Source organism: Limulus polyphemus, unplaced genomic scaffold (assembly GCF_000517525.1).
Source record: "Limulus polyphemus unplaced genomic scaffold, Limulus_polyphemus-2.1.2 Scaffold3853, whole genome shotgun sequence".
NCBI classification, from domain to species: Eukaryota; Metazoa; Arthropoda; class Merostomata; order Xiphosura; family Limulidae; genus Limulus; species Limulus polyphemus.
Genome location: NW_013669463.1, coordinates 37,921 through 63,184, shown reverse-complemented (window position 1 = coordinate 63,184; position 25,264 = coordinate 37,921). Strand labels below are relative to the sequence as shown.

At 31.9% G+C, this 25,264-nt stretch overlaps 1 protein-coding gene across 2 annotated transcripts in view; it reads right to left on the bottom strand.

Moving 5' to 3' along the window:
- Positions 1-8,447: 8,447 nt before the first annotated feature.
- Positions 8,448-25,264, bottom strand: part of LOC106470164 (cGMP-dependent 3',5'-cyclic phosphodiesterase-like) — a 53,753-nt gene continuing 36,936 nt past the window's right edge. The window contains exons 19-28 of one of the 2 annotated variants that reach the window (XM_022398744.1): positions 23,574-23,699; positions 22,645-22,732; positions 21,014-21,061; positions 19,966-20,040; positions 19,471-19,570; positions 17,276-17,388; positions 16,232-16,377; positions 13,073-13,257; positions 11,749-11,787; positions 8,448-10,972 (exon numbers count right to left, since the gene is read on the bottom strand). In XM_022398744.1, coding sequence (XP_022254452.1) covers positions 11,777-11,787; positions 13,073-13,257; positions 16,232-16,377; positions 17,276-17,388; positions 19,471-19,570; positions 19,966-20,040; positions 21,014-21,061; positions 22,645-22,732; positions 23,574-23,699 — 892 coding nt within the window. In that variant the 3' untranslated portion in view covers positions 8,448-10,972; positions 11,749-11,776. Of the gene's footprint in view, positions 10,973-11,748; positions 11,788-11,810; positions 12,312-13,072; positions 13,258-16,231; positions 16,378-17,275; positions 17,389-19,470; positions 19,571-19,965; positions 20,041-21,013; positions 21,062-22,644; positions 22,733-23,573; positions 23,700-25,264 lie in introns of those variants that run through there. The other variant, XM_022398743.1, reaches the window with a different exon arrangement.

Here is a 25,264-nt window from a genome sequence, read left to right as displayed (position 1 = left end):
GGAAAGTATGACACGCAAGGCCTACCCAACTGTGCCACCCAATGCCCTCAAGAGTAGGGCTTCTGAACACTGGCTATCATGGGGAGGAAGAGCGTGAGGTTAGTATTATCGGAAATACATTTTCGGTATAGGAATATGTTAATTTATGAAACATACCTCCCATCACACTATAGTTAGAATCTCACTTTGACAAGATAGGGGCTGGTGAGGGCAAGATGCATATAGAAAGCATCTGTGTAGAAAGGTATGCGAAAATGAGTTATAGTAATAACACACCAGTGGGGTCCACACTACTTCTGGAACAATTATGCCCGATCGACGTGAAATCTAACACCTGGACAGTAAAGGCCGACTGGCTACAGAGGTAAAACCCTTACATGATGAGAAGAAAACACGAATTTAGGGACAACTATACCAGAAATGGCCCTCTCCTGCATACCAGATGCACTGGGTCACAGTCAGTCAGCCAGCCAGCTGATCTCCTACACTTAATGAAATATTGTATATAATTCACGGGATTTGTCGAGACTCCAACAAGACAGACGCGGTCCCACGTCTCTTCGTTGGAATTATAGGGCTGTGGATCCAAAGCTAGATCCAAGGCATAGTGGCTAGAGCATGAGGACTGCAGTGTGGTATTATTGAAACCCAACCAGAAAGTTATAGATGTTGCATGTTGAGCCACTGGAATTATTAAGAGAAGGCAAGCAATACGAAAGTGGACAAACCCTCGCCCCAACCTAAAGAAGCACAAAATGCAACAAACCAAACTCAAAATTATGGGACCTTTCTCGTCTCACTCAAACTGAAGAAACAGAGATTACCCAGCCTGAGATTATGAACAGGAATCCTAACTCCCCAACCTCCTGCAACACCTCCTGCCACCAGAATAACGAGGAGGATGTGGAGCAAACTAAGTCCAACCAGAATTATGAAGAGTTGGGGACCGTCTTCCATAATCATCAAAACGAAGATAATGACACAAAAAGGGTTATGTTCAACTCAGCCAGATAGCTAAGTGTCATCTCTGAACCAGAATTATGAGGAGGCTTTCATGTAGGCTGGCCCTGGTCTCACCATACATCTGGAAAAAACATCCAGGGTTATGGGTAGGAGGGCACCAAGTTTAATCCTCTTCTCCTTGAGTGAAATAATGAGTTCAAGCATCACTCAGGAGAAATATACCTTTTTACACCACTCCAGCAACTGGAAGTTGTAAGGACTCCCATGCTCCACAAAGAGAAATGGAGTGGTGGGGGTAACTCGCGTCCGGGAGTCCCAAAGAATGATGCTCCAAAGACAGTGTGATAAATGAACCACAATCCATATTCTAAAAAGCAAATCTATCCAGATATATTCAGTCGAGAGGTCAGCAAGGACGGGCAAAATCTCCTTATGTTTTACTCATGATAGTCCATGAGTGGTGGTCCAGTACTGTATATAATTGTTTACCACATGGAAAGCCACAAGATGGTCTATGGAACACCCCATTTCAGAGCTCGTTGCTACCAGGAATGTTTTTTTTAATCAGTCTACTGGTAGCTAGTGTGGACTTGAAAAGAAGGATACCTGATCAGGCAACACCCGCCAGTGAGTGAGATCCAAATGAAAATGGCAAGAGGGTCCCAGAAAAAGAATAGAAATAAACACAAAATGAATGAAGTCATTCGCCTCTCCGACAATCTAGCTGAGGAGTGGAGAATAATCATGGGGGGGGGGGGAGGACAGAAAACCATCCGAGGAGCCAACCGCCAACTCATGTAAAGAATGAGATATAAATGTATCAGCCATGGTCCACATACAAGCATGTACAATTTCCTCCAGCAAATGATGCAACCAAGCAGCCGTGGACACTGAGATGTAGCGAACTTGATGAGATCCAAAGAAGTCTTCAGTCCTTTAATGAATGCCCAGAGTAAGCAATACGAACCAACTGACGAACCCAACCTGTCCAAGTGACAGGGGATAAGCCACGTGACACCATAGGATTCCAATGAAGAAACAAAGGTGATATGAACCCTGAAACTCTTCAGTGCATGCAACATAACATCAGAGAGTCTGAACCAGGCATAAAAGACTATTCAGGTCGAAGCAGTCATATAAATGAGAAATGGTGGGAAGATGAATGAAAGAAAGCCTTATTCCCTTCTCTAGCCACTGAAGTGTTGGGTAGAAAGTACCTATGTAGATACAACAGAACATAACTGGAATGGTAAAAAGAGTCCTGTGAACATGAATAACAAACACATCTGAACATTGACATCCACTAGCTGACAACAGAATAAAATAAGTCTTAAGAAAAGTGATATACAGAACATGACACTAAAGGTTCAAAGGATGAACGAGGTAAGGCATGAAGAACCACTGTGAGATCTCAATTAGGAACCTGAAAAGAACTTCAAGGATGGATAACCCGAAAAGATTTCAGAAGAAATGACAGAACCGGGGACTTAAAAACATTACACCTCCTAGAAAAACGAAAAGTAGCTGACAAAGCTGTCTCATACAGGAAAACCGAAGAAGGTGCCAAACCTTTATGGAATAACCATGTCAGAGAGACCACTGATGATAAGTTAACCATTTCTGTTGATAAACGCCCCTAGAAGAATGCCAAATGGACCGCATTAATAAATATGCCATCCAAGAGGTTAATCCCTGATGTCGTGCAATGGACCACATAAAATCCAGACATGATGTCTGAGAATGGTGATTGCCTGATGAAAAATGTCTGACTGAGGCTGACATAAGAGTGATGGCCAGAGAGGAAGAGGTTGGCACTCCTGAAGATACTGAAGGAGTTGAAACCAAGGCTGAGCCAGTCAATGTGGCACTACCAGAACAACGAGGAGAAGGAGCAAATCCGTGCAATAACTTTGGATAACAGACAAATCAGAGGGAAAACATAAAAATGGAGACCTGTCCACTCCTGGAACATGACAAGTAAGGAGAACAATCTGATGACTGTGGGCTCGAAAGAGAAGTTCCAATGTTTGAAAACAGACAGACCTGGAGTGAGTGCTCCTTGCTTGGAAAGGTATGAGACCACTGTGGAATTGCGAGAGTGAAGCATTACCACCTTCCGAGGAGCCTGGAAGAAACGATTGAGACCAGAAAGGTCAATGACAGTTCGCCAATCACCATTTTCTTTGGTACTACAAACAGACGGGAATACAAACCCTCGAGAGAGGAGTCGATGCTTTCTACGGCTTTTTTGTGCAGAAGATCCTGGATGGCTTGCACTCTTTGACTGGATGTTAGAGGATCCTTGGGGAGTGGAAAGACATCTGGTATGAGAGACATTGGAGGAGACGTGAAATGAAGGGATAACCTTCTCGTAAGAGCTTGAATAATCCACTGATCTGTGGTGAAGGTCTCCCATACTAACATGAATTGTCTGAGTTGAGTTCCCACGGGACTGGGCCCCATAGGGTAGTCACTGACACCATTGTCTGTGCTCCACATGAGCAGAGCATACCCGCTGATAAAGGCGGAATCTCCAATGTGTTTCAATAGAATATGGAGCTGATGCAGGAGGTCTGGAAACCTTAAATGGAGATGCAGGAAACTGTCCAACAGAAGATGGAGAAAAGCAAGAGGCTAAGGTCGAAAGAGAAGGGTGAAGATTGGCCATATCCATCTTCAGTTCCATGGAATTTCGAATACCTGCAAAAATTGAACATCTAAGAAAAAGAGGTTCTATGAGATCTCTAAGAGCCAAAGAAAGAAGTCTAACTTCCTCAAGCAAGGCATTTATTTCCTAAAAATCCCAGCAACAAACCAACCAAGAGAACAAAAGCTGATAACCTTACCAAAGTAGAATTCAATAAATGACTAAGATCCTCTGAAAATTGAACAGGTGACCTGTGATAGGCCTCAGACAAGAGTTCCAAAGAAGATAAATACAAAATTGTTGTAAGGGACATACGAAATCGGGAAAACTGAGTTTTGTTAAGACGAACAGTGGCATCAAGCCTAGAACCCCAAATAGGCAGAAGATGATCTAAACTCTGAGAACCCAAATATGGGTTCTCCACGCATTGGAAAGCTAAGGCATGCCAATCTGACAAACAGGGAAGACAAGGCATGGCAACACCTTCTCTCAAGGGATCAGACAGATGACTTCCCCTTACAAAGAAGAAGAGTCGTAAGCTAAACGAGAAATGCTCAAGACATAAAAAACTTGATGTACTAGTTGCAAAACGGTGCAGAAGGAGGAATGTCCATCCTAGGCTCGTGATTAGCTATCTGACCAAAGGTGCCAGCCCAAATTCACACCAGTCTGCCCCTGATCCCCTGCAAGTTTAGCCTCTGAGGCAACTGGAGAAAAAACATTAGACCTCATATAAGACTCCATCTCTCTCCCTGTGAGGGGCTGGATACCCTCTCCGGAACACCCCTCCCCCTCCGGAGGACAATCTAATGCTAAACACCAGAGGTGACAGAGTAGGAGCACCAGGCAACTCCGTGTCAATGACTGAATATATATATATATTCAAAAACGTTTCAGAAATATATTTATTCATGTAAAATAAAGAAAACAAACAATAAACTCAAGACCCAAGAAAAGGTCTAAAAACATCATTTAAAGTGCAGGTATATTCAACACTGAAACTAAAACAGTCATCATAATGTTCCGCCACTAAGAAAAGGTGAATAGGAAGTAAAAATGGGGAGCTTGTATAGAGATCTGAGCGCATTGACGTAGGTGGAGAGAATCTCAAGATTTAACTTGCTATGGGCAATATAGTGGGGTATAAGGGCTGAAGCAAGTGAGGTAAGATTCAAACCAATGATTAGATGGACAGAGAAGAGTAACTTTAGTCGGGATAAAGCTATGATGTAAAAGGAGGTAAATGTGTTTTGGAATTCAACATCAGTTTATAAAATTACTCTTTTTTATACATTAAAATTTCATCATTCCCTCTATTAAAAGAAAACTTGAAAATTTAACAGACAAATGTTTATTCTATGGACATATCATAATCAAAATTACCAATTGCATACTGTAAAGGTCAAATACATGTAGCATATGACTGTGTTGCACAACAGTGTGAAATATGTACAAATACAATACAACTAGTTGCAAGTGTTTAATAAAAACAAAGACATATTAAATCGCCAGTAACTTTTTTCATTTAATGCGAAAAGCTTCAACATAAGGAATTAATTTGTCACGAATTCTAAACAACTTTAACTGATTTTTTGAGATGCATAATATTGAAGGTATTTTATATTACATTAAAATATAACTTACATTAGATATTGTTATGAACATTATTATATATAAATTATCCCAGTTACTAGTAGTTTGTTATGTCTCATTAGGAAACAAACTTCTACACTGTTTTGATGGAAGTGAGAATTTATTCAACAATGGAATGTAAAGAAACAATGTGAGATAACACAATTTCAAACTTTAAACAAATTGTACATATAGTAATTTATACATTATGGCAAATCATTTTAACCTCCTTTATTTCCATAGTTTATATCATGTATGTATTGTATTACAGAGTTAAACCTTTTACTTGGAAATACTCTAATATTAAATATGAACAATAACTGGTATGTACATACATACATACATACCAGTTATTGTTCATATTTGGTATTAGTGTGTTTCCAAGTAAAAGGTTTAACTCTGTAATACATTATATATATATATATAAACATACATACACATAAAACATCTCAACACATGTTGAACTGATGGTTAGCTCACTAATGATAGTAAAACAACATATATCTAAAAAATTAAAAGGAAACTTTATTTGTAAAGCAATAACAGTTTAATTACAAATAAAATTTAAGAGGAAACAGAACTGATAAATATTAATACTGAAAATAGGAATTATAAACCTCGAAGCAAGAGAAACACATCTGTCAAAAAAGTACACTTACTACTTTGACAAAAAGTTAAAATTTGGTATAGTACCGACAAAAGTCAACTTAGAAGATAAGTGAGTGGTATTAAAATTTTACCAAGGTTCTAGGTAGTTGTATGTCATAGTGTACTCAATCATCAGCATTAAAACCACCTAGTTGTCTACACTTTACAGTCAAACCTGCTACAAAAATTACCCAAATATACACATCAACAGTTCAGTCAATTTATAACCAATTACTTTTGTATAAGAAAGTTGTTGAGGCCTGACTCCATCTCTGACCACTTGGGTGGAGGGCAATTAAAAAAAAATCAGACAAATTTTTAAAAACTGATATTATGGTTTTTTTAAACCACTAGGGAGAATGAATTTGGGTGGGCTAGTGTGAAATTTGGGGGTGCACGACCCACCTGAGGAATCCCCTTGCATCAGCCCTGATCTGGATAATGTAGCCTGTGGCTGTGTTACTCCAGTCCCAAATGACTAAAAACTTGTCTATGACAGCCACTTTTTCACATACATTTCTCATACAAAAGCTGCTCTATTAATACTGAAAGATACAAACGTTAAGTTTACACTATCTTTACATTTTAGACACAAAGGTTTTTACATAAAGATCGATTGTACCATGTGTGGTTACTCTATAGGCAGGTTTGACCGTAATTTAGTAAATAATAATTTCTGGAGTACATTAAGATCAACTCTGGTTAAAAGTATGACAGAATTTCTAGTAATTATTTAAAATACACATTGTATTTCCTCCTATGAAGTAAAAATAGAACACATATAAGTAAACACCTATATTGGCTATTCATTCTACTTATCTAACAAGTGAAATATGACAAACTACTGAAGTTGAAACAAACAAAACATTAAATGATACATAAGAATTTCAGATGTTTATATTCTTGAATTGACAATCTTTTATACTCTTGCTTCTGTGATCACTTGTATGTGGATTTTTTTTCTTAAGTATTTCATAAAGTTAAATAAATAAACACTGAAATTAGTACTTTAGGCAACGCTCCACAGCTGTTGCACATGAATCTATACACTTACAGAACTAAGCAGAAACAGAGATGTTTAAAATCATTAGATGATGACCTAGAATTGGTCAGTACGTCCCAAGGATTGCGTTTCTTTGTACATATTTATAATGTAATAATAAGCCTGAGAATTAAAGAAACATCAATTTTCAGATGTTAATTTAATTTGATTAAAAGAAAAGATTAACAAGTGTTGGCAACATTTAATTTCTGACTAAAAAAACAAACTGAACAGAAATAAATATCCAGATTAGTTTCTATAAACCTGTTCCCAACATTCTTGAATCTGTTACAGATTCAAGCAGAATGGGCATTAACTTACATACACACACACACACACACTGTTTACTAATCAAACCAGAAGAAAAATAACAGTATCACTGAGACCTTTACATTTGTCTATCTGATGTATACAGAACAAATGTTTTACTAACAAAACAATTTATAACAAAAATCTCGAAAAAAAAAAGACTATATTTAATACAGCATAAAGTACTTTATAAACTTAAGAAAACTGTTAAAAATTAGTTCATAATTATTTGTCTTGGACCTCAGAATACACAGGTGACACTCATTTAACCCCTGATAAACTTTGGCTAGAATAAGGTGAAAACTAAACAAAATTTATGACACAAAATAATTCAAGCTATATAAAAAAAAAAAAACTTCGCTTCTCTTGCTCTGTAGTTTTATTTTGGATGTACCTCTTTTTGGTTAATGGACATTTTTCATTACCATTTAAAGATCTATTTGTTTGTCCAGAAATACATGTAATTTCCCCAACATAATGGACTTTTGTTATTTTCAAGAAAACAGTTATAGCATACAGCACTTTAGTGTTTATCTGAACGAAGAAAAGACCCATAATGAGTACTCAACAATTTTTCTGCTTCTACTTATATTTTAAGTAAGTATTTTATTACTAACTAAAAACCATTAAAACAGCTAACTTTTCATAAATATTAGATTTTTTGTAAGAAAGAAAATGATTCCATATAAAAGTAATTTAAACACCATAAGAGATAGAACAATTTATTCTGACATCTCTCATATAATTTCTTAGATTATCATGAAATGCATTTTTAAGCCAACTAAATAACTAAGACAAATGAGAAGAAACTAAAAAAATAGGTATGTTACCTTTTCATTTAGTAAAAGAAAACAAAAACTAGAATATAATTAAGAAAAAAGAAGTAAAAAAAAAGGTGTAAAGTGTAAATTCTCCCCACACATTTAAAGAATATAATGGAAAGATAGAAGCATATTGAAAGGAATGAATCTTACAAACCCTAAACTATCATGACTGTTGTTGGTATATCAAAATTATCTCATAACATTTGCAAAGAACCTCACACTGTTTGAGATGGCTTTTAGAGACACAAAAAAAAAATCAGGAAGACCGAGGTGATAAGCTAATAGAAGGATAACTATTAAATCATATTATTTGGACAAAAATAAAGTGCTTTTCCCAAAATATTATCTAGATTGTGACAACTGTATAATGGATGTGACAAAAGCTATTTCAAGAAGGTAAGTAAAGTAAAATAATAAATGAAAACTTTATGGTCTTTAAAATAAAATCCTGTTAGAAAAAAAATAGATCAAAGAAATTGCTGGGGTAACACAAACATTTATAAAAAATGACCAATTAATTGTTTCTCTAACACACTGCTACAATTATCGTAATAATTTAACTTTATTTTAAATACAAATCTTAACTTTTCTTGTGGAACTAATTAGCTTATTTTCTTCTTGGAATTGTGAACATTTTATCAAGCGAAGTTTGTCTGTTTCAAAATGAATTTGAACTTTTATAAAATCATCTGACACTTATATAATTAAAGATCAAATGATTTTTAATTGTTTAGTTTTATTTCTGGTGGCAAAAATTCAATCAGTTATTTATGTTTCAAGTCAGAGTAATACATGCTTTATCTCTCAGGAAGCAAAAGAATTGGAAACAACTGAACATATGATTAAACATTATATGTTGCTCACAAACTTTATAATGTTACAAACAATATTCAATGGTAACCAATAAATTACAAATATATATATATATATATATACACCCCAGTTCAAAATTCTATTCAACATATACGTTGAAAAACTTTAAAAATTAGATCAAATTCACAAACTTTTTATGGTTATTTGATTAGTTCTTATTCAGAGTAAACAGATAACTTCTAATGTTCTTTTCAGTGTCAGAATTTCCTTAAGTACAGATTATCAACATCAAAGTTAGAAACCTCGAACTATTAACTATATAAATAATCCCACTCTCTCAAATTATATTCATAGCAACCTTATTCAGATTAAAAACATGAGAATAACAAACTAACGCATGCCTTGAAAAGATGTTAAGATTATTTTCAATAGTATTTTTATTTCATCAGGGGTGAAATTCTATCTATACTACTCAGCTGGGTGAAGTGGACCTGTTTTTGAAAAATAAAAATAAATTTACATATAAACAAAAAATGACAAGTTGAGTGTCAATGAATAAATGATGGAACAATGGAACACCCGTGCATCCTCCGAAAAAGCAGCTCAAATAAGTCCTGATACTAGTACTGCCTTAAAAAATATGTTTCGGTACTCAGTACTGGCAGAATTTCACCCCTGTATATGAGTAATTAGACAAAACTTCTTTCTCTTCACATTTAAACAATACAAACACAAGAACAACTAATTTACACATTCCCTGAAAAGATGTCAGGTTATTTTCATCAATATTCTTATCCAAGGAATACGAGAAAATTTCCTTTCTCTTCATATTTTTATTTTTTTTTCACTCTTTTCTGAATGGGATTAATATTTTTCAGAGTTCTTTTCTTGTGTGTGTAAATAACTGAACAATATTTCAACAAATTTTCTACTATAACTAATATATACAAACTTAAGAACAAAGAGTATACTGCTCGATAGAGTAGTAATGGCTTTTCAGGAAATTCACTCATCCCCTAATATTTTGAAAAGCATGTTTTGTTCAGTTGCTTTTGGAACTAGACTTTAAAAACAGCACCATTAGCACTCTGATAAATAATAATACACTTTTGATTGAAGCTACTGAGTGAAATCAAGTACACAATAAATGTTTAGAAATATTTCAAACTTTTATCTTCAAGATTATTATTCTCATGATTTAAAAAAGTAACAATATGACTGACCAAATTTTTTACAAAAAAATTAAAATACATGTAATTTGTTATTTCAATCATTTAACAATTAATCTGATTAACTAATGCACATTCATAAATTGTATTAAAATCACAAAATAGCACACTTTTGATTAAAGCTTATGGTAGAATCAAGTTCATAAAACATTTTTAAAAAAGAATTCAACCTTTAATCTTCCAGATTACTGTTCTTATAAAAAATAAAAAACTACCAATTCATTTTTCAACAAATATTAAATTACATTGTAAGTTGTTATTTAGATCATTTAACACTTAAAATGACTGTCTAAATTATGTATTTTGCTAACATCATTTACGGCAGCCATATTTTAGATACCACAAGGTAAATAAATGTCTGACAACATTAATGAATTGTATTAAACTCTTGAACCTTACTAAAATCACAATAATGCTAGTTGTTCCTTTACCTTGTGCTAATGGACTTAGGGTTTTAACAATCTTACAATTCTACCTGAAAAGATTATCACTCCTTCATCATAATAATGGTACACATACATCAGTTATAACCCTTAAATATAATGCATGTCAATTGAACATGTAATAAATGAGCAAAATCTGTTAGAGCACACAAAGTTTCCACAATAGGAATGTGTAACAAAACACTGATAATAGCATAGAATGAAGCGAAACTGCCATAGTAGTGATTGTACTAGCCTGTTTTGTGTCGATTTATTGCTACATCCTCTGGAGCCTACTGTTCTAGACTACGTGTACTCTTGTACAGGAAGTCGAATATTAAGCTTATTCTAACATCTTTCTCATTCTATATTTAGTGCTCAAAGATTCTAAACTGTACTTTTATGTCTTCTTTTGGGTTGAAGAATTCACTAACAGCAGACAACTGAAAGAAAAATAAATGAGTTTTAAATGGTAGAATGTGTTTCTTATATAGAGTCAATACACAGGATACTTAGGCATGCATATGCACATACAAAAAATAATGTAAAAATTCAACAGTTATCTTGTTCTCCAACTAATATTTTAAAGATCTTACATGTAACTTTGTCTGAAAATGTTCAGATTAATGTAAGTATTCTGTGTATGTTATATATATTCAGCAAAAAGCAACCAAGATTTCATGTTTTTGTTAAAATAAACTTAATTTTGTAAAGATTTTAAGGCTCTTTTCTGGCTTGCAGTAATTATTTACAGAAGTTGGACACAATAATTGATGCACACTCTCTCTCTTCTGTAGCAAAAGAGAATGATAAGCTCAGTGTTCAAAATTTGTTATTAGAACAAACAAATATTGTTAATCAGTAAATTAAGATTTACAAAACCTTTTGCTCTTTGATTTGTAGTATGAATATATTACTTCATTTATTGCAGCCATCTTTCAGATGCCACAAGAAAAAAAAATGTCTAACAACATTCATGAATTGTATTAAATTTCTTATAATAATTAATTACAAATTAATTATTAGATATTTGAACTTAATAATAATCCAGGACGACATAATTATAATGACCATATTAATCTGTTTGACACTATGAATGAAGGAGGGTTACATGGGAATGGTAGATATAAACATTTTTTGGTAGTGTTTCATAAACATAATGTAGTATTTGAGCAAGGTATTAATATAGAAAAAATATATATAAATTTTAAAAACTTACCAGCCTTGGCAATCAAGTAGATGAAAGCTCAACATGTTCCTATTGAATGCATGGAAAAACAATTTGAGATTCTAAGTAAGAGGTTTTGTTTAAATGCACAATAACTACGATGAAACTTTTTCTTTAAGTTTAAATCGCATACCATACTATAATCAAATTGTAGAAGTACTAGCTGACATACGTGACCAGTAAACTTGGAAGATGTAAGAACCACCCAGGGGATGACATAAGAGAGTCAGATCCAAATGCCAACTGTTCCTCCCCTTGGAGGCACTAAAGGGTACATACCAGGTTTGGTGACAATCGGTTGAGCAGAATGCCAGTGATAAGCACATACACACACACACATACAAAAGCTTTTGTTAAATGATGGTTTAGATGTCTGCTAATATCTAAACACACCTATTTATATTTTAAAGATTGTTTTTCCCATAGAATTTCATGGTGTAACTTTTGATGATATCATCAAGTTTCTCTTTTTTGATACATGAAGTCATTATGACTGTTATATAACCAGTGTCTTGTTCTGTGACATCTTTGGTATTACAAAATAACAGATATCTCTAAAAGAATGGTAAGAAAAGAGACATAACACTGCAGCTTATTATGTTTATCATAAATAAATTTCATCTAAATATCTTGTTACTTCTAAGGTGTACTGATAATAACAATAATAAACTGATTAACTACCATAATTAATGCAAATTTCTAATGTCATTTTTGGAAAATAAATTTGTAACAACATTCATAAACACATGCATCAACAGAACCAATTCTACTTTGAAATTCATCAGAACCAATTTTATTTTGAAATTCATCAGCAAGTTTATTAATGGTACATATAGAACATGTTTCAGTTATCATATTGAATAAAGTGAGATAATACTCATATTTTATTTCTTGACTCAAGACCATAAGTAAAACATCCACACTTATGACAAAATATAATGAACACATACAAGTTGAAATTTATGGTTAAAGACCAGAGTTGTACATCTTTTATTCTTTGCCATAAATTATTTTCACTTCAGACTATTTTATTGCACAAACTGTAATTTGATAATTTTATATTGTTTGTGAGAAATTAATTTTTTCTTACTTTTCCTGTTTGTTGACAGTAAATTCCTATAGTGTTTCTGTTTACTATAACTGTGTTTTTTTAAACCAAAAGAATTATGATGACCTGTAAATAGGTCATTACTTAAAGAAATCAGCAAAAAGTAAAATTACCAACAATAGACCTTTTTATCTCATTAGTGCCTGATCTCTAGCTGAAACATGTCACAATTTTTACCTTAACAACTCATAGCTAAAGTCAACTTACTGTTACTGTTACTTAAGCCTTCTAGAACTTCCTTCTCAAGGCTCTGGTCTTCAAACAAATCCAATGAACAGCTGCTTGTCAGATGGCGACGTTTATATATCTCTTGCATTCTTTCCCAATACATTTTGTTGGTAGCTACTGCTTGGGCTGTTTCTTCAGCTTCCGGGAACAGTTTGGCTAGCAACCTACAGGCAGAAAGAAAGCCATCAAATATGTTAACAGAGAAGAGTGACATGCTCTAATTAGGAGTTGAACAAACCCCAAAGAGACACACCATCTAGATCATATATGTACATGTTTGTGTGTATGTACTTATGTTTGTCTGTCTTTTCTGTTATATCTCAATAATCATCTTGAATGCTGCTATTAAGGTTTACCCCCACAACATCGAGTATCTGAATCTCTTTACAGAATACTTATGAAGTGTTTGTTGATAGCTGTAACATTAGCTCCTTCAAACAGATGTTACTTATATATGTGTCATCTAAGGTACGTGTGACAGTTTTTTAATGACTTATTTAGATGGAAGGACATTTAATTGTTGGAAAGGGTTCAGAAAAGGACTACTAAGATGATAACTGGGATGAAAAGGTTGTCATGTGAGGACAAGTTAAGATTTCTAAAATTGATAGTTTGATGCATAATCTTTTTTCATACTTGTTGATGAGAATGGTAGGACTTGAGGACATAAATATATATTTTGGCAGGGTAGGAGTCATTTTTAGCTAAGACAGCTATATTTTTCTAACAGGTTGGTTGGCCTTTAGAATGGGTTGCCTTCAAATGTGGTGGAAGCAATTAATTTAAGGGAAGGTTTGATAAATATTTGAATGATAATGGCTGGCTTTGAGTGTTTTATTTTATTTTAAAGTTTATTTTAGTGAATGGGAAGGCCAAGGTAGACCAACAGGTTCCCTCGACTTTAAATTACATGTACGTATACATACATAATTCAGACTTCACCTTGTGACTACTTCAAGTAATGCTACGACAAGCTGTGTTTCATGTCAAGTTCCTTGCAGAGCAGGTTTTAACAGTAAAATGACTTCAGAACATGTCTTATGATGGACGAAATCTCAACTTAAAAAGATAAAAAAATTTCAAGGTACAAAAGGAAACTGAGTAACTACGAATGGTGCAGCATAACTGATTCTCTGATTTTCAGCATTTCCTCAGATTACTACAAAACATAACACAACCATGTTATCCAGCTATAGCAGTTGGACTTGTGTTATCCACTACTTCACAAACCTATCAACACAGTGGTAGAGCAAATATCCCAAGAAATACTGCATTAGGCATATACCTCTAGTGATGAAATACTCTTATATATATTTCTTTGTTCAGATAAACAATAGAAAACCACATTAGACATGTACAAACACTATAGCAAAACTTAACAATCAATAACTTGATAATTTTTCAGGATTAAGTTTTTATAATTCCAAATTCAAATGTGGTAAAATGTAAATGCAGTTTTGACATTTTCAAAAATATTATCTTTCTGTTTTGGAAGACCTAAGACCTATTGTGAAGTCACATTTTCATTATCTAAAGTTCTAGCTTGGGACACACTAAATCCAGTCAAGGTCACAATAAATTCTGCTCTAGGTGATGCCTTCTGTAGCAGGGTCCAATCACCAGTCAGGTGACCAACTAGATTTCTCTATATTAAACTTAGGATATTAAAACAAGTATAACTCATAACTAAATTACTGAAATTTTAGAAGTTCTTGGCAGTCAATGGCCAGGCTATTGAACTTGAGGATACCAAACAGTGGGCTACTATTAAATAGCTAAATTAGTGAACTCTTCAATTACTATTAAACTTGTTCCTGTCTCTGTGGGAACATGACATATTTGACTGCCAGGCATTCTTCTTTTATGTTTAAGATTAGTTACTGATATTGTTTCAATTACTTGAGAGTAATTTTTCATGCCCTACATTTTTATTGGAATTGTTAATGTTATGTAAAAGTTGCGATTGTACAAAATTTACAAAGTTAGGCTCACTGACTGACATCCTTCTTACAATTTAATAAACACATATGGAAAATTTTATGTATTAGCTATAAATAAAGGTATTTATTGAGAGCTTTCTACCTTATAGTAAGTTAACTTGGTTGAGAAAAAAAGGTGCTACTATAGCGTGAGGTCTACCGCTATATGTCGCCTACCCAGGTCTATCAAACATGTATAAAAATGTATCAAATTAAGTGTTTATCGCTAAAATAAATGTATGGAAATGTGTGATATCCATGAGGGATGGATAATGTAGCGGTAGACCTCACGCTATAGGCAACATATGGCGGTAGACCTCACGCTATAGTAGCACCGAAAAAAACTTATAAACTTCTTTGACCACAGATAGGAATGTCAGTAATTTGTTGCAGAAAGGTAACAGGATATGAAGAAATGAAACTGTTTTATTTATTCTGTAGTTTAATTCATCACTACCTATAATTCTGGTATTACATACGAGCCTTATAGCTTAGTTAGTATATATAAATACAAAAGCCACTTTGTATCTGAGTCATCTTATGGTGATGCAAAGATCTCACATGATTGGTTGATTTGGATGCATATGTTCAAATTCAACCAATCATTTTGAGATTGAGCACTAATTTGTAGTCATCATATGTTATGTGAGTGTTGAGCTGTAAACTTCAAGCATTTTGTTTGAAGTCTTTCATGTTCCCATTATTTTAATAACTACTTGTGCCCGTGTTTCCGACACTTCCATACATGAACATATTGATAGCTTTAATCCTATTAGTTATATAGGTATATAAGATTATATATGCAATATTTGTATAAAAATACCAACAATATGTGAAAATAAGCATGGTTGCTCAAAGTGAGCTATAAGCAGTAGCAAAAAGGTTAAACAGCTAAATTACTGGGCTGTAGATTATGATGCATTGGGCAACCAGCAAGTAAACAGAAGAATTAAAAAAAAAGTAAGATTTGGTGAAAGGACCTGAAGAGCAACATAGTGTAGATGTCATCCCTGAACGAAATAATAGCTAATATGCACAACAGCATCAATGATTGCTCTTTTTTTCCTTAATCAAAGTTGAAAACTTTTTTAGAAAATTTAAGTAACACGGTAGTAATTTACACAACAGAAACTGAAATTTTTTTTAATTTCTGTCTTACTCATAAACAGGTTGAACTATTGTCTGGAGAAAGGCAATTTGTAGTTGTGGCACACAAGCCTTTTCTCTGTCCATCATCTCACTTGGGCTGTTTCCCATTGCCTTCTCAAGGTCTCCTTGTGAAAAAAATTCACTATACACTTGTTTCTGGAACAGAATTACACAATAATCAATAGAGAATTTTCACTCAGAAAAATACTACAGATCTTTTAATTTTAAAAATTATGGAAGATAAACACCAAAATAAATAAATATAATTTCATCAGTTAACCTAAACAAATGTCACAAATAGGGAAGGATCACTTGAAGAACGACAGCTGGTTTTAAATGTTAACAGTCAGCGAATGTATAATATACCTGTAACAGGTACCAAGTTTGTTGTGGTATACAATTTTAAAGATATATGTTTTATTTTACTACAGAACAGAAAAAAGTACACATAAATTATACAAAAATGTTAGAGCAAATTGTATTTAGAAATAAAAATGTATTACATGATACGTTTTTCCTACCTTCTGTAAATTGCAGAATTCATAAATATCCACACAAAATTTACTTGTTTATCTTAAATTAAACTGAAAACTGACTTCTATGCAATGAAAAACCATAAGATGTAGCATCACCTTATATGCATTAGCTGATAATCATGCTTTCCATCACATGGTCATCTTCAGATTATCTTAACCAATCAAAACCTTTGATTGAATAATCTAACAGGAGTTGTCTTTTTTTCCTTGTTATTTCTGTCAACACTTTACAGCAGTTTGGCAAGATGTATGAAATACTCATTTTGTTTGTTTTACAAAGAAAATCATGATTACAGTTTAATACATGAAAGAAAAAACGTGTTTTGATCACTGTTATTAGAGAATTTAAACACGGTTAACTAATGTGCTATAAATTCTCAAACCTAAAGGGGAAAGTAAAAATATTAAAGCAAGTCAGTTTTTAAAACTAATCAACTTATAACATTTAATTATTAACACCATTTATTTTGAGAAGAATTAATTTACTTCTTTGCCAGTTTCTAGAGGAAAGAACTTACAGCAATTTTCTTGGAACTAGGCCAGTCCTTTGTCTGATCAGAGAGGTCACATGCTGTAACAAGCAGAGAGAGCAGCAACTTGTGATGCTGGGGATCATCAGAACTGTAGCCCACTAGAAGTAAACATCTGGTTTCAGCTTACGTTAGTATCTAACACGATTAGCTAAACAATAGTGCATTATGAACTAACGTCCACGAAGTTTACTCCAATATGATACTTTTAAAGAGCAATATTAACATAATACCCATTCAATAACTATATTTAATGGTTGGTATTACAGGAAGGTTTCTTTGAAAATTTTTACTCTAGACAATCTGGACAACTTTTGAGATTTTTCAGACCTCCACATATGGTGTACATGACACACTGGTATTTAACTTTTCCGCATAATTCTATCATCACTTTAGCTTGCAATCTGGTTATCCAGGGAAGGGAAGTAAAAGCTTCACAAAATACATACTTCAGTCTATCTCTCACGGTGCAGAGAAAGTTCGGATATTGTAACTTGAGGGGAGATTGTATTTATAACATATTCTAGAATATTGGATTTTATCTGTCATCAAGTATAATGAATTAAATAATTTTCATTATATATATATATATGTTATTGTTATGTGAATGACACAGGTTAACATACATCAGTAACTGCCACAGCTATGCACATTGGTATGTACATCCAGGTTCTGATATAGAAGAAAAAAATGTGATCCATATAAGCAATGTTAACATTGCTAGTTCACCTTAAGTTACTAAGATTATCTGCCATCATCCTTAATTTTGAACTACTGACCAGAGGGAAGCCAACCAGTCAACAGCACCCAACTACTCACCATCCACATTAAGATAGAATTCATTACAACAAGCAAGACTGCCATCAGTTCAGAAGATAAAAACCTTTAACAATGTTGGTGTATCATCTTCGATCAGTGTGGTCCAACTGGCAGCCTGCGAGTGACATCCAGCTTCACAAATGAATTTTTTCAGCCCATACACTCTCTATATTAATTAAGCTAACTTTAAAGTTTATGCTTTAAAAAAGTTACTGATCAAATGAATTTAGATATGAGAGTCCGATTCCAGTAAGTGATTTGAATAATAGGTTATGACTCTTCATAGTTTACATTGTCTATATCTTATTAATTAACCTAGTTCACATACGAGTCGCACAAGCAAAGAGCAAGATTTTAGCTGGCACTCTTGAGAAGAGTTTTGTAAAACATTAAACTGTAAATTTCTTTTTTCAAAAAGGAAAGTTTTTAGATCTCAAGTTTAATATGTAAACACTATAAATGTGCATTGGAAAAACCTGTATTATATACATGAGGTACAACAAGGATAAGGGACACTTACAATGGTTTTAAGTTTAATATATCTCAAAACAGTAGAAGAAATATTCTTTAATCAAAATACGTTTTTAGTAAAATTTAATATGGGAAAATCATTAATACTTACCTCATGTCACAAAAGAATGAAAGTTGCAAATTTATACAATCTGAGAATAATACACAAAGAAATTTCTTTATAATGCCATTGTGACTAGTTCTTTCATCGAAGCAAAACTTAGGCTAGATGAAACCCTGAAAGAGTCAGTCATGTTACTTTTCATTGTGTATGAAATGTACTTTGGTACTCTGTCTTAATGTAACAAAAATTACAGAGAAAATGATTCCCCTGTGCTTGAGTAATTACATTACTTGATTTACTTCCTTCCTGGTTCTCTGTGCTTGAGTTATTGCAATATTTAATTGTCCTCCCTCATGGTTCTCTCTGTTTGAGTTATTGCAATAGTTGATTGACTTCCTCCTTAGTTCTTCGTGAATCTACTGTGAGTGACTGTGATATATGATTGACTTCTTTCATGTTCCTCTTTGTTTATGTCTTTATGATATGTGACTTCCTTAATAGTTCTTCTGTGCTTGAGTGATTACCATATTTGAATAACTTTCATTATGGTTCCTCTGTGCTCAAATGATTGCTATATCTTACCTCCTTCCTGGTTCTTTTGAGCTTGAGTGATTGCAATATTTGATTGCCTTCCCTCATATTCTTTTCTACTCAAGCGATTGTGATTTTTGATTTCCTTTTTCCACAATATCTTCTAAGTTTTCTGTTAAAATTTTACATTTAGATATTTTTTACATCAATGTAGATTTCTCTAATTTTTTCCAGATTTGTAGGATGAACATGATCTTACCTTCTGCCATTTCACCAATGTCTTTCATGATACGTAAGTGATGAGCCAAGTCTGTTGCTAGTATAATATCCCTCATGTAATCCAAACATTTAGTATAGTCCTGCATAAAAGACATTAAAACTGTTTCACAACTGAATATTTGAAAGTTTTTATTTAATTTATTAGTAAAAATCTTAAAACTATTTCATGACTTAAATAAAAATTACAGTTCACCAACTTAATCTGCTCACACTGGAACAGTTATTGTTCAAGTAACACACATATATTAGAATAGCATATCAATCAATATCACACCCAATTTCCTTTAGGAAATGCACATAGCATAATGTTACATATGCATGATTGAAAACGTATGGCTTGTTAAACAAAATTTGCACAAAGACTATTACAATGCCAGTTTAAAAACATCTAAGTTTCTTCTGCACAAAGTACTAGTTTATAAAATAGAAAAACAACGACTTAAACTAATGAATCTATTTGGTGTCAGATTTTTACCTTTTTAGATAAACTTTCAAAAACATTACATCCATCAGTGTTGATAATGGCCATAGCCTGTGCAAAGTGGTGCCTCTAAATAAAGTAAAACATTATTTATTGTATAAAAACAAGTTCTGTACTTATTAGGAACTATGTTGAAACTTTTCCAATTAGGCTAAAAAAAAAGATTACATTCAGTATAAATACCTAATAATTCTCTTAAAAAAGATGAAAATTTCTTTTGAAAATGTATTGTGACAGTTTTTGAAGGGCATCTGTACTGGAAAGAAAGAACTAAGATACTGACTCACACTAAATCAACTTTTTTAAAGATGTATTGACAAATTTTTTGATGTCAAAGATAAGAAAAATAAAAGTCATTAAGTAACTTCAGATTTCTGATATATAGATCAAAATAAGAAAAATATTACTATAAACAATAAGCACAACTTAGATGAGAACTAACAATCATTATAATGAAGAATAATGTTTTCCTTACACCTTATGATATGGCTTACATAAAAAATTGAGTTTGATAGTTCTGGAACAGGGTCATCATTTATGACTTGCACCAAAAATTTATATAAAATATAAATAGATAAAACTACTTAAAGATAATAAATTGGAAATAAATGTATACCAAATTAAGCAACATAAAAAAAAACAGAAAGGAAAGACAAAAACTAATGCTTTTAAAATTAATTTTTAGCTCACTATAGTATTAAATGAATCAAAAGACATATCAATAAATATTAATAAAAGATATTTAATAAAATGAATGGCTAAAACAGCATAAAGATTATTATAAGAATGATTCTCCAAACAATTCTTTTTTTCGATAGATGAAAATCAACCATTTATTGAAATTCTTCATTGTGTAACAGTAAAAGCTGACACACATAGCCTATATACAGGAACATTTATCAAAATATTTATATTATAACAGATGTCAGGTGTGTTTTGTAACAGTGGTTAAGGAATTATTAATTTCTACTACTACTGTTCCTACAGAAGCTACTTTAAAAAAAAACCTCGGCAGTTTGTTGACTACAAAAAAACATATCACCTCCATGACTGAGCCCTCTGAGCTATACAATGCTGCCAAAACAGATTTCTGCAAAAGAGAATAAAACAAATAAGAAATATTAGTTTTTTGGAAGATGCCAATGTACTGCTGTTGTTACATGTTGTTAGAGGTTACATATTGATGTTTTGTTATATGTCATAATATGAATACATTTAGGATCGAATAACAAATTATTATAAACAGTACCCTGATTTCTGGTCTGTCAGACCCACAACTATGAACTTTGTATGCAATCAAATCCTCGGTCAACTGGCATGAGGAGAAAAAATAGGAGGTATATGGAAGGTTTTGTCAGAAATTGGTCGATAAACTAAAAATCATAGTTAATATGATCATTTCCTGCTTTGATATTATCAAAGAATATTTAATTTCCAAGCTATTTTGTGTACAAGTATACATTCATAAATTTAAACATAAATTACTTAAAGAAGCTCTGCTACTTTAAATTACAAAGCCTAATTTATCAACTTATGATATTTTTAACTGTCCTTAATTTTTATGTTTTGGCTCAACTGTACTAATTATCTAAGTAAATTTAAATGCTATCAGGCAGGATATATTAAGAGGATATATGACAAAAGAAAAACAGATTTAAGTTAAAAATAAAAAATCTGGAATTATAATAATATCACATGCACTGATTTGCTAAGTATGTTATTTAAACAACGCATATAAATAAAACAGGCTGCATCTTAGCAACAAAGCATTACAAAAACAACTAATTCATACTTGTTATAAGATCTACCAATATACTTTAGATAAAATTAGACTCTTATTTTCTTTCTGGTTAGTAATTTGAAAAACTTTTTTTTTAATGGAACACTGTAATACATGTATATAAACCTAAACCTAAAAATAAATAAATTAAAAAAATCCATCCTTTATTATGTAAGTGTTTGCAAAAAAAATAAACACATTTTTCAATAGCTTTTGCAAAACAAAATCCTTGTTCAATACACATATAAATCGTATTTTCAGTACAAATGTTTACTTTAGAAATACACTGTTTATCAAAATAGACATTCCAAGATTATTTGCTTTGCTATTTGTTTTATACATTTTATGTACAACAGGATGAACCTCATAAACCTCCACTATAAATATTTTGCCTGCTAAATATCAAACAGGTTTTTCAAGTACATAAAAATTCTGTTACCTCTTGTTTAGATGTTCCTGAAAATTAGGAAGGCCAGAATTGACTGACTCAAATTTGTATATACCACACCAATCATAAATTATGCAGCTTCTACTTTTCAATTAAATAATACTTATTTTCTCTTTGTTTAAATTCTAAAGAATGATATGCTAACTAATTAACTAACTAACTCATTTTATCAATTTATTTACTTTGCTTAAGTATATTTCACTTATTTTCAATTTGTCATCATAATGAATTATCTCTAAATTTGTCTTTTACCGTTTTTATTTGCAACTTATTGAGCATTCGCAAAAGAACCATTCACAAAATAATTTCATCACAAAACACAAGTTTCTTCTGTAAATTTTTGTTTTTAAAAGATTTCAATCAATTTTTGAACTGTTCTGCTAATTTTAGTTATATGTTTACATCTAGGTTTTTGAAGATTATATATATATATATATATACCTACTGATGCAAGTTGGAATGAGTTGTTTGTCCCTCGATGGTCCAGATCATGACACATACAAGCTACAAATAATGCAAAGCCTTCTATATGCCTGAAAAGGTTAAATAGTAACATGTTGACATTATTTTTTTGTAATTTACCTGAAAAATCAACATATGAGCTACAGTTTATGGTTAAAGTCTAGATTTTTGCGCATGTATTCTTTAAGTAGTTATTAAACTTTGAAGAATATTGTTTAAATGTCAGTGTTTCTTTATTCATTTTGTTTTCTAAGTCATTTTTCCTTATACTTTATGATTTTTGGAGAATCATGCATTTATAAGCACAAAAAATTATGCTACACTAGAATACATTTAGGTTAATTACTGTGAATAAAATTAATTACTAATATCTAAAGAAAATGAGGGAAAACTTTTGATAATGAAACTCATTGTATTAAAACATCCAAGTTTTATAACATTCTCTTAGCAGATTTGCACAAGGTGCATATATATATAATTTGCTAACATTATTCATCAAATATATGAAGCAGGTTATCACAGAAGAGTGTCTAAAAGTTTACATAAGAATATTTTCAAGAAGAAAGGCTAGGTTATAGTTTTCAAGCTCTTTTACTATGTATGTACTTCAATATTATTCTAATCTTCGTTAAGTAAGCAGTTCAGTTTTACAAGAGAATGATATTAAAACAATAAGTATGATTAAACAAATAAAAAAACAGTGCATATTATGGTAAATTCCCATCACAAAAGCTAAAACATTTAATCTAGAATTAACAAATAAGAGAACATATCGTAAACTAGAGTAAATCAGATGTTTAAATACCGTATATTTTACATCTACATAAAATGAAATAATTACAAAACTTAAAAAAAAACTTCATGATGGGAGTTCCATCCTTTGAATTTCTGTGTAACAACAACAGTACTTACTTTAGGTAAGTTCCCATCAAACGAAGGTTATTAAGCAGCAAAAAACAAAAGTGCGAAACAGCAAATGCATGCATCCAATTATGGTATGGGGGATTTCTATAGCCTCTACTAACCATTAGTATAAATCTGAAAAAAATAAATAAAACAGTTTTATTTTTACAGAAGGTGTTATTGGTACAGCCATAACTTGTATTTAATTTTTTTTTTTTATGATAACAAATTTCATATATTTTGTTAACACACTAAAAATGCTAATTCACTTTAAAAGTTAAGCACATGCTCAAATTAATTTTGTTTTTTAGTATCTGCTTTGAGTTCTGGGTTTCTTGGTTATCTGATTTGTGTTAGTCAAGCACACTACATTGAAGAGTGTGATCCAGACCTCTAAGTTGAAAATGTTAGAAGATTAAATGTATGAAATGTAGAAACCTTCTAAAATTCTTCTTTTCTTTAAACCTCAAGAAAGCCATCTATATACCTTATGAACAATATTCACAGACACCCCCCCACCCACACACACACAAACACACATTAAATTCTTTTTTGGGGAGGGGAAAGAAAAAAAGTAATACAGTATTGACAATTGAAGAGAGAGAGAGAATTATTTACTAATACTATTTTAGTATCTTACTCTTAATAAACAGTCAGAGCAATGAGGTATGATGGAAGTGGAATTAAGTGGAAGTGTAGATATGGAGGACATGAGTTAAAGTCAAAATATAGGAATAACTCTTCAAGATCTACATAATAGTATAGATATTGAGGACATGAGTTAAAGTCAAAATAAAGGAATAACTCTTCAAGATCTACATAACAGTGTAGATATTGAGGACACAAGTTTTGCTTATGCACAATATTCATTAACCTTGACATCATTAGAAAGGTTTCTTTTATTGAGTAAAAAAAATTACATTTCATATTTCTAATCACTAAGACATTGTACACATGCCAGTTATAGACCACATTTGTATTAAAAATGTTCACAACTTCAAACAGAGTTTGTTAACTTTTCGATAAATAAATCTTTTATGCATGACAGCTTGAAATGCCAAATGGATTAGTAGATACCATATATATATTAGTACAAATACCATATATATTAGTAGAGATAGCATATATATTAGTAGAGATAGCATATATTAGTAGAGATAGCATATATATTAGTAGAGATACCATATATATTAGTAGAGATACCATATATATTAGTAGAGATACCATATATACTAGTAGAAATACCATATATTAGTAGAAATACCATATATTAGTAGAGATACCATATATATCAGTAGAGATACGATATATTAGTAGAGATACCATATATTTTAGTAGAGATACCATATATATTAGTAAAGATATCATATATTAGTAGAGATACCATATATATTAGTAGATACCATATATATTAGTAGAGATACCATATATATTAGTAGAAATACCATATATATTAGTAGAGATACCATATATATCAGTAGAGATACGATATATTAGTAGAGATACCATATATTTTAGTAGAGATACCATATATATTAGTAAGAATTATCTTTTTATCATTATAAATCTAGTGCATTTAGTTTCCATCATTTAACTACAATTGTATCATGCTATTTTCTTTGTAAGTTGTAAATAATTTAGTAAATGAAGTGGATAGTTTATGTTGTTTAATACTTATTCCTTACCTCGACAATGTTTCT